Here is a 10,837-nt window from a genome sequence, read left to right as displayed (position 1 = left end):
TCCGTTGGCAATGAAGAATTTGGCGCCACCATTGGCCATGTCGTCGTCCATGTCACCAAAGTGGTCACGGCGGAAGAACCCCACCGCCCCCAGTCCCCCCGATGGACAACATCCACAAAAAACCGAGAATCGCTTGGCCACTTACACACTTCCGCATTTAAAATAAAAAATTTAATTGAAACGAAAATGAAAATGGCGAGGAGTGAAGTGAAAACTAATTACAAGTTAATCGGAACGAAAACACTTTCGAATATATAATCCAAAATCAAATGCATTTAAAAAAAACACACAGCTACCGTTAGCCCAATACTAAAATAATATGTTTGCCAAATGTAAGAAAATAAAGAAATGAAAAGGTGTCACTGAAGCCTTGAACCAAATGCATAATACCCTAGAAGGAAAATATTACTCATACGCATGGTTGGCCTTCGAAATAAAAGTGGAATAATTAATGGCTTTGTTTTTAATTAATGATATTTTAAATCGTTATGTTAAATATTAGGTTTCATCATACCCCATTTATACCCTTTGGTAGAACGCCCAAAAATATCTATGAAAATTTTCGGAAAATGTGTGCCATTTGCCTCCCCCTCTGGTTGTTTTTGTTTCGGTCTTAGTTTTAGTTTTTTTCCTCCTCTTTAATTTTCAGAGTCAATTAAAAATTGTTAATTTTACTTATAATTTTAAGGTAGGCTAAAATGCAATGCGACGACGAAAACGACGACGGCTAGCGACACAAAAAAATATTGCAATTAAAATTTTTGCGCGACTTTGTCACGAATTCGGATGCTCTTGGGGGTGGTGGGGGGTCACTGGGGAAGATGGCGGCAAATTTGCCGTTGAATGAACCGCTACTCATCCCCGTGCCGTCCCGTTCTAGCGTACGTCAGTCAGTTAACGGAACCGGGAAATATGTCTCTCGACATGGAAGGCTAATACCGTTGATTGGAAGTATATGCAAAATGTTATGGAATGGGAATGGAAATGGTTTGTTCACCTCATCACGCACTCGATTTGAGTTTAATTGCATTTTCCGTGAATATAATTCAAATATTAAATAATATTCAAGGAAATTAAGGAAGCTATTATATGCCAAGAACATGGAGAATGTCAAAAGGCTGAATTTGAAGTTATAGAAGTATATAGAAAGGTCATTGTCTGACATAATATTCAAGAAATATTAAAAAATAATAGAATATTACTTGAATATTATGTATTTGTTATAGTTTTTGATAAAAAATATATTTTATTAAAAGTCTCTTGTGTCTTTTGGCTAAAATTTTGCATACTTTTTAGCGCCACACTTCAATCTGATGTGTTTATTGTGTAAATAATTGTATTGTTTCGTGGAAAGTAGCAAAATATAGCCTCATGTAGGCCGATTTAGGCCAAAATCCAATTGGATACAAAAATATATTTCGGTTTGGGTCACTCTTGGCATTTGAAATGGCGGGGCATGGGGCAGATGGCGACCATCACGGGCATGCCAAACTTCATTCACCCCAATGCCAATTACCCGGCATGGACATTTTCAATGCCCCAGTCCCCAGACCCCATGTGGTCCCAAGGAACCAGAAAAAGCATTAGAACTTTGCATTTGATTTTAATTCACATAAACGCAATCAATTTTATTGCTCTCGTTGCGGTTGCCTGTCGAATCGAATTCGATTTGATTTGCTTTTGAGTGCGCGCGATGTTTTTCTTAGCGGGGAAGTGAATTCGGATTTGGATATGGATTTTGATTTTGATTTTGATTCTGATTTGGATGAGGATGTGGTATCGTCATGGACTCTGCCTTCTGCGCCGCCATTGGCAAGGTTAACCCGCCCACATCCACATCCACATCCACAACCCACCATTCACCGTTCCACCTCAGAAATCAGCAAAAAGAAAAGTACTTGTTTACAAGCCAAACGCCAGCGTGGAATGTTACGAAAATGTTTCACCTCCGGCTGCTTCTCCTACTGCGCTCCATATGCACATGATCTGAGGATGATCCACATACAGTGATCCATCCGGATCCATGTATGTATGTGCTAACATAAAGCAGATGACGACCAGCAGCTGCCCCTGCCAATTTTGCGCCTTACAAAACAACTCGAAAGCCAGGAGCACCCTGGCACCATACAGACACACATACTATGTACATATGTGTGTATATATTTATCGTCTATGGCATATACAAAATAGAACACCAGTCTGGGTTTAGTGGACAATATCTGTTTTCATGATTATTTACAGAAAGTTTCAATTATCAATCGTGGATTAATGGAAAATGACTCAGAAGTTAAAACCCAGCCCTTTATTAACGCCAAGGTGCTTCAAAGAAAGCCAATTTAGAGATGTGAAAGATACTCTTCGGGAAAAATAGCACCTAATAATTTTCCTAGATCTTTAAAGATACAATATTCCAGATCGCCCTATTAAATAATAATTCTTTAAGAGTAATATGATCATAATACCTTTTTTTTAGTGCAACCGTCATATCCGTCATAATATCGCCATCAATACCGCTAGTAATCGATAGTTAGAGATCGTAAAGTGGGTCGTGACACATCGCCAATAAGGAAGTATCGAATGCTGGAAGCAGCACGTGCTTGCGCTTTTAAGCTCGGCATTTTTTCCAAAGGAAGTTGATTTATTATCTTTTGAGGTAAGTTGGATTCTTCGAAGATATATTTTATAAACCTGAAGACACTGCATTTCCAGGAAGCTGGTGTGCCACTGAGAAAAAAAATCGTGTAGGCCGATTGTTGAACGTAGTAGGTTATAGCTGCTAAATTCGAAAAGATGTTGCATTAGAGCAAATCAAACTGAGACCTTTGATCATCTATTCGGATTACCAGAAAGCATGAAAAACCGAAAAGTACGCGAGTTTGCTAAGCCGGAAGAGGATCCGTTGGAGTCCATCTCGAATGGCAGCACCGATGGGAACCATGCCAACGCAAGCCCAACGGCAGCCGCTCCCTCATCCCCGCCGGCGTTGCGTTCGCGTCCACCCTCCTTCCGAGTGGCCGGCCAGTCGTCCCCAGAGCTGGGGCCTGGTACCGAGCCGTCGTTTCTACATGAGCCAGAGCTGCAAGGCCAGAACCACAAACAGCAGCAGCACGAGGGAGAAGATCAGACGAAAGTCGAGGCGGAGCCCTCGAAGGTCGGTAATCCGGACAGCATTTTAATCGGCGCCGCCGAAAAGCTTCTGAAGCAGCATCTACAGTCGAATCAGCAGCAACCTATGGATCAGGAGCAGCTAACTGAGGCCGAGGGCCAGGGAAACGCCGTCACTGCCGTCGCTGGCACAAGCGGTGGGTGTGAGGCAGGAGCCGAGGCCAAGGCCAACGCTGTGACTGGGAACTCGGCAGACACGGAGAAGAAGCGCTGTGACAAGTGCGGCAAGAAGCTCGGCCTGACCGGCGGATTCCCCTGCCGTTGCGGCGGCACCTTTTGCACTTTCCACCGCTACAGTGACCGCCATGAATGCAATTTCGACTACCGCAAGATGGGCGCTAGCGAGATTCGTCGCGACAATCCCGTCATTGTTGCCGACAAGCTTCGGAAGCTGTGATCTTCTTGAAGCTGGACCACCGCCGGCCGGAACACCGATCGACCGACCGACCGACAATTCTGATCCCTCTGATGTTTATATTTTCTACACACCTCTACACGGAACTGTTCACGCCAATTGCCTATCACCTTGCATATAGCGGAGAAACAGGTAACATGAATCGGATCAACTAGGAGCCGAGAACTGAAAGCAGAGAAGTCGAAGCCAACACCCATAATATAAACTGCAAGCCATAAGCTACAAGCCCTCAGCCATCAGCCAACAGCCATCAGCCGAAACCAAAAAACCAAAACTGCCTTACATTCAACAATAACCTAAACTACTAAATATAATTAACAAAATCGCACTATTCACGATATATCTAGTTGTGGAAGCATCAAAAATATTCTATAAAAGGCAGGCGGATAATAAAGAATAAACTGCCAGAACAACAAAAAGTTAATTTTTTCCATTTTTTCATTTATTTGCTTTCCATTTTGACTATAAGAGTTTGAAGTTGAAACATTTAAGTTCAATAAAAAATATATACTTTATTATAATAAAATACATTTACATATCAGAGTTTTAATTTTAATTTTAAGAAGCAAAAAAAAGAATTTTAGTCTAAAAGCATTTAAGAACTTGGGAAAACAAATAAGACCTTTTAGAAAGAGTTTCTGATACATGAAATGGGTATGTTTGAGTATGGATATGGATATGATTATAATAGGTGGAATAAGATATATATTCTGATAAAATGCGGTTAAATCAATAAATTGCTTGTATGTTTACTTGAATAGATAAGTAAACCTGTATATAAAGACCAATATAGGAAATGATTAAGTTTAATGCCATAAAAGACCTTTATAATGTGGTCTGTTGATAAAGTATAGGTACCATTAAGGTATAGTTTGTATAGTTGGTTAGTCTGAGCTTTAAAATGCATATAAGTATTTATGGTGTGGAAAATAGAAAATAGAATCGAATTTAGGAAACCTCTGAAAGTCAACATATCCTAGTCGTTAAGTAATCTTTTGGTACCAGGGGAGAATGTTTTGGAAACATACTCCCTCCGGCTGAGTACGATTTGGAGATCAAAGTGATCCAACTTATTTTAGTTTGAAGAGATTTCTGGATTTTCTGCAGGCAACGAAGAGAAGAAACTACTTGAAGAGAAGGGGCAGACGGCAGTGGGGCTGAGTCTCGCTGGGATTGTCCGAGTACAAGGACATCGTCCTGGCATTGAGATCGAAAATACCAACGGCAATAGTCTTCACCACCTCGTCGCAGCTGCCGTTCTCCCGCCACACGCAGTAGACTCCGCCGGACACGTCGCCCAGCATGTGCCGGACATCCTGTTCGCTCATTGGCGGCTTGTAGGTCCCAAAAGTCTGCATCCTGGAGATGCTGGAGTCAATCATCAGCTCATTGGCTTGGTCCTGGCGGATCCGATCGAATCTGCGGAGAGAATATAAGGTTTTAAAAGAATGTAGGAATAGTCCTGCAGATATACTTACTGATTGACGTGGTAGTTATGCTCCCCAATAGGTATCTCCTTGATACTCAAATAGGACTCGTTCTTCCGCTCCGGTGACGGAGCCACCTCTACATTATAGCACATCTGACGGGGGTCACTGGGGTAGCAGGGTACCAGTTAGTAAAATATTAAAAAAGTGATTCAACCTATAACCTACGCCAGAAAGGTGAAGTTCACAGAGCAGGCATCCGCAGCGCCCACTCCTGCATCTTTGAGCACCCGGAAGGCATCGTCCACATTGCTGGTGGCCAACAGAGCTCTTGTGAGGAAATGACGAGCTACAGAAACATATAAATAATTTTAATATAATTAGAATTAAAACAAAAACTATAAACATACGAGTTTTTCCACTTCGCAGTAGCTCCGCACTGATGGTATTGATGCTGAAGACGAGTCCATGGTGATTCTGGTTCATGGTGTAGCCCGGCAGGTGTCCTGCGTAGCAGAGGGACATGAAGTGCTCCTCCTTGACATTGTATTTGCCCTGCGGCTTGTCGCTGATGATGTGGGCCACCACAAAGTAGTAATGGTTAAGGGTCTCCGTTAGGGCGTCCTCTGTGTGGCCCAAAAGTCGCTGGAAATAATAGCCTAAGTTAGATCCCGATTGTCCAATAAGAGTTCTACAAGCTTACGCAATTCTTCTGGTTCACTATGATGGTGGAGCAGCCAGTGGGCTGGTTCTTGTTACGTGGCTGGTGCTTCAGAGCCTGCGGCAGGATCTCGTCCAGGTGGAGAAGGAATAGCTGTGGATAAGATATTAAATAGTATTATTAATTTCAATACTTTGTATCAGCCTCAATGACAGATGCAAATCATACATAAACTAAACTCATAATGCTAATTACAATCTTAATTAGTAAATACGATTAATGATTAACCCGTTGGGGCACTTTGATCCCCAGCTAATTATGGATTATGGTAACATTGTAATGAAAGTAGAACCATAAATGGCCATAAATGCATTCATAATTCGAAAAAGATTACCCAAGTGCTGGAGGCACCTGACAAAACCTGAGATTCAGAGAGCATTAGGCCATGTCTGGCCAAGATCACTGGCCAAGACACTGGAAGAATCTCAACAGTATGTTCTTAGATATTTTTGCATCTCTTTGAGTAATTTTTTTTCAGTGCCTGCGTGCGAATAGATTCAGATGCGGCCAAGGTCGTCATGCGGCGACTTTTGCGTGCAATTAATTGGCAGAAACGCCACTGCCACAGCCACAGCCAAAGTCAAGTCTCGGGTCTCGGATCGAAGATCGGAGGAGATCGCAGAAATTATAACACATTATCGGCCCCCACTTGGCCCCCATGCTAATGAGCCGTTTAATTGATGGCTCCAATCGGCCAGGCCAATCCCCGGCCATTTGGAATTCAAACGACAATCGAATCCCAGATCGAAAGAAGAAGCCAACCAAGGGTTTGTCAGCCGTCTTTAGCCGGCTTCTCTTCTCTTGACGGCTTTTCTGTATTTTTTATTACATTGGCCAAAAAGACAAATTGGCTTTGAATTCGTGGAGGGGAGGCATTCGTGGAGACTGTAAATACCCTTTTTTTATGTGAATTTAATGTCGATAAAAAGCAGATCTGTCTTTCACATTATTCCCATTTTGTTTGCTTTTTATTCAAGTTCTCTTTATGGCCCCCCCCCCACTCCCCCATGTGGGGGGTCAACGTTAGCAGCGACGCGAGCAGAAGCAGCGACGCCGGCAAAACGGAACTAGTTCAATGTCTGCGCGCTCTGCACGGTCACCATTTCGATTTGTGATTGCGCCCGTACAGTAGTCACTGCCTAAGTGCCACTGCCAACCCGTAACAGTTAATTATTCAGCTAATTATATTATAATTATTCCGATTCAGATCGGAGAGGATTGTGCAATCACCAAAGTCCGAGTCCGATTCATTAAAAAACGAAATTAGAGGCGCAAACTAACTGACTAATTATTTATTTTGTATTGTATAAATAAATAAAATTTGCTTTCTAGCTAATTAGTGTTTGGCTTAGCCAATTATCACTGTAGGCCGTGCCGAGCAGTGCACTCGCAAATTGCATTTAATGTTGTCATTGGGACTTGAACTGCCAACTGGAAACAGACAACCAACAATAACAAGCAACACGCAACACCCAACACGTCACTAGTTGCAACCTGAGGTTATCTATCGCTAATACTGGCCAATACAAAAGATATAGATAGGTAAACAGTTAGAATCGCGCCTCCCACGCCACTATTGGCGTTAAATTACAATATTTATGCCTAGGCTTTGTTTTAATGGGCCTTTAATTGCGGGTTAGTGCCAAGAATTAGCTAATGCCTGGCTTATTAGCTTATTAGCTTATTAACTTGTTAACTTATTTACCGTTCGGGTGCTAATTAATTAAGTTGGAGGAGCTCACCTTATGGAATTCCACCTCCGCGCCATCGGCCACGCCCTCCAGTTCGCGGACATACTGGGGGAAGCTGTCCTTCACCGATTCGAGGGTCTCGTTGTAGATTTGCCCTGAAAAAGTGGATGAATGATAAGCTCTGGATGAATCAGTGCGTCAACCATCCATCAGATACATTCGAGTGGCGGCACACTCTCGGATACTTACGGCCTTTTGGGGACTGGTAGAGCGGCAAGTAGGTCTCGTTCAGGGGCTTCGACAAGATCAGAAAGTTCTTGATCATCGAGCCAAATGTCCGGCCCTGCAATTATTGTATTCATTATTATTATTATTATTATTATTATTACCAAAACGATTAAATGCTTTCCAATTTTGAGCACGATCTGAGGCTACCGCCCCCCACCGTTGCTGAGGTAACTTTTTATTTTTATTATGTATATATATATACTTTTCAGAACTGGTACTTCTCAGAGACAAATCAGAGACACATGAAAGGTAAAGAAATAAGAAACATAATCGATCACGACCGATCGATCGATGGTTGTGTAAACAAAAGCCTCCAACTAAGACACAAAAAATATGAATAATTATTCGCAATATAAACAAATTGTTGGTTAACAAAAAGTGATCTTTTGGGTGGGCCCCCACCAGCACGACGAATCAAACGGATATGGCTAGGGTTACGGCCATTGATCCATATAGGATAAAATATCGTATTCACATGCAGATTTTTTGTCAAGTGTAGCGAGTATTCTTGGCCCGATTGTCGGGAAAAAGTCAACAAAGCCACGAGTATCACGAACTGCATTAGTTAAAAGCGTCTGGGTCCGGGACTTGTCCAATTAATGGGGGTCTATGGGGGGCTATTCATAAAGATAGTGCCCATCTGTGGCTTATGGCCACCATTACCCAGATAGCCCAGTTTGCAATTTTTATCATTTGGTGGTAAAATGTAGGATGTGCTCTACTTTTCATTAATGTGTGCGATTATTACACTCATTTTTCATTAAATTTATGTAGTTTTTATGCTTCTATGTTTACTTATCAAAATAATATTTAAAATTTAACTGCGGTTGCGGCTTTTTATGATATCCCATAAAACATAACCCATAAATATCCTTAAAACATTCCCCCATACTTTCCCACCTATTCCTATAATTACCACAAAACTTTCAAGTTTCGTGACCTTCGTGACAGGGCAAAGGAGTCTAAAAAAAAGGAGGTCAAATGTCAGGGTCCAAGATACTCACCATATCGAATCCAACCTCATAGTGCGTCCCCCTGGTGTAGAGAACTGGGACAGCCTGGCGACGTGGCAGGATCTTTCCGGAGGACATTCTTCTTCTGGGCTGTGGCGAGTCGAAGGTAGAGTATTGGAGAGTTGGTGTGGTAGAGCCTGGGCTTATCGCAAGGGAACCTGATGCACTGATAACTTGATAATGATAACACACAAAAGCAAAGTATAAACAAAAATGCGAGGCGCGAAACTCAAAGAGTTCTTTGTAAGTTCTGGTAATGTATTGGGGACTTTTTGGCGGGACAGCTGTTTGTTGGGTTCTAGACCGCTTGAATTCAGAATTCAAACTGATTTGTTTTGTTTTGACGCTGTCGCAGGCAAGCGTCGCAGTCGCGCCTCAGCCGGCGCCGGCGTTGACGTCAGCGCTGCCGGCCGCCGTTCGCCGGTGGCGGTGGCGGTACCTTGTTATCGATTACAGGCGTTACTTAACCCATTGCCATCCCAGAATGCTCAAAAGTGATGCAACTTTTAAGTCAAGAAAATGCTTAAAAGTCAAAATAAAAGTAAGAACTACTTGAGTTTCTTTAAATTTGGCGCCATTTTGAGGCATAGAATAGGGTGACAGTGTTGCATAAATTTTTATGATCCCAATCGTTGTGATTAATGCTTAAAAGCAGAGAAACTTTATAGATTTAAGATGTTCCAATGTGTAATTAAAATAAATGTCATTTTAAGCATTAACAAGCGCCATGTTTCATCTTTTAAAAAGATTGCATTAAGAGGTGCTTAAAAACTCTGAAGAGTTTATGAAAAAAAGCTATGATAATTGGCTATATTAGCTCCAACTGAGCTTAATCAATTGGCCGATTTTTAATAAAGATAGATTTTGGAAAGGGCTCGAACCGTACACGCCTAAGTCAATTAGCTCTCTAATAGGCTTTATTCTTGGCCTCTTCCCCTGCGTATACGTAATATGTTGGTGTTGTTTCCAACACTGCCCCTATGCGCCTCCCCCTCCTGGCCACGATGACCATGAATATTTTCGCTTTTGTTTTATTTCGATTGTTTTGCCGCCTTTTCGTTTTCTTTTGATTAGTATTCTTTTTTAACTGGGCTGGATTTTGCATTAAACAGGTAATTTTCCACAAAAAAACTATTAAAATTTCCATTAGAGAGTCGTGGGAACTGGAGATGCAGATACAGATACGTTTGATTGATTTTCGGACCTAACGCGAATAAATTAGAATTTATCAAAATTTACACTCAATATGCCACTTGCATCTGAATTATTTATTTGGGTTTTGTTTTTTTTTGTAGGTATGAGAGAGCTTTCGCGATGATAATGATGATCTGATCTGATCGTCGAGGCAACTTTCTCAGTATGTTTTTTGTCGCTTTTTTTTGTTTTTGTTTGCCCATTAGCATCACAATTAAATGTTTATTAATTTACAGGTAAAAAACAACATAAACTAAGACAATGTTAACCGATTATATAAGTGAGAATACGGCTGATGAATGGGATACGCTATAATTTCCCCAAAACTGCAATTTGGAGCGATTCGATCGAAAAACATACGAAAAACGAAAGATAGCGAAACAGATCAAGTCGCTTTCATTATTGAATTTTTTTTAAAAGGCATTAACTTTCGTTCGTTGTTAGTGTTTTTGTTGTTGTCTTACCTGGCGGCTAGAAAAATATAAGTAGCATACGTATGTGTGTGTGTGTCTCGGTGTGTGTTTATGTGGCGCATTTCAATAATAATGAAAACAAAAGTTAAAACAAATAAAACAAAAACAACCGCTATCTGGGGCTGCTCCACCGCCACGGAGAGCGAGAGTTCAAAAAAGAGATGCTACTAAGCGCTGTCAAACGGTGATTACAAGAAAATAACATTTTACAGTTGCTTCTGCTCCGCTCACCTGCCGTGGAGAGGGTATGTGGATTTTGGGGCTTCGTTTGTCGCTGCTTCTTGACCTATGGAATTTCCTGGGAAACCGATAGCTTTCGTTGGATTTTTCCCTTTAGCTTACGTGATTTCAGGTCAATGAACTCCAAGAGAGAAGTGGGGCTTTCACTTTGATAGGGGAGCTTTGATTTTACACAACGAGTATAAAATTTTATTTTATTGATTATAGAAC

The 10,837-nt window shown here is 41.5% G+C and overlaps 2 protein-coding genes across 2 annotated transcripts; one reads left to right on the top strand and one right to left on the bottom strand.

Moving 5' to 3' along the window:
* The first annotated feature begins 2,526 nt into the window (after positions 1-2,526).
* On the top strand, positions 2,527-4,114 carry LOC108123759 (uncharacterized). The gene is made up of 2 exons (XM_017239057.3): positions 2,527-2,653; positions 2,710-4,114. Exon 2 carries the CDS (start codon positions 2,852-2,854, stop codon positions 3,560-3,562), a length of 711 nt encoding a protein of 236 aa, XP_017094546.2. The 5' UTR covers positions 2,527-2,653; positions 2,710-2,851; the 3' UTR covers positions 3,563-4,114.
* On the bottom strand, positions 4,067-10,775 carry t (C45 family peptidase tan). The gene is made up of 9 exons (XM_017239324.3): positions 10,619-10,775; positions 8,712-8,810; positions 7,669-7,762; positions 7,471-7,574; positions 5,711-5,821; positions 5,418-5,652; positions 5,236-5,356; positions 5,059-5,175; positions 4,067-4,999 (listed from the first exon to the last, which is right to left on the bottom strand). The coding sequence occupies exons 2-9, from the start codon at positions 8,796-8,798 to the stop codon at positions 4,705-4,707; spliced, it is 1,164 nt and encodes a 387-aa protein (XP_017094813.1). The 5' UTR covers positions 8,799-8,810; positions 10,619-10,775; the 3' UTR covers positions 4,067-4,704.
* Positions 10,776-10,837: the final 62 nt, after the last annotated feature.

Source organism: Drosophila bipectinata, chromosome XR (genome assembly GCF_030179905.1).
Source record: "Drosophila bipectinata strain 14024-0381.07 chromosome XR, DbipHiC1v2, whole genome shotgun sequence".
In the NCBI taxonomy this organism is placed as follows: Eukaryota; Metazoa; Arthropoda; class Insecta; order Diptera; family Drosophilidae; genus Drosophila; species Drosophila bipectinata.
This window is presented reverse-complemented; position numbering and strand designations above follow the sequence as displayed.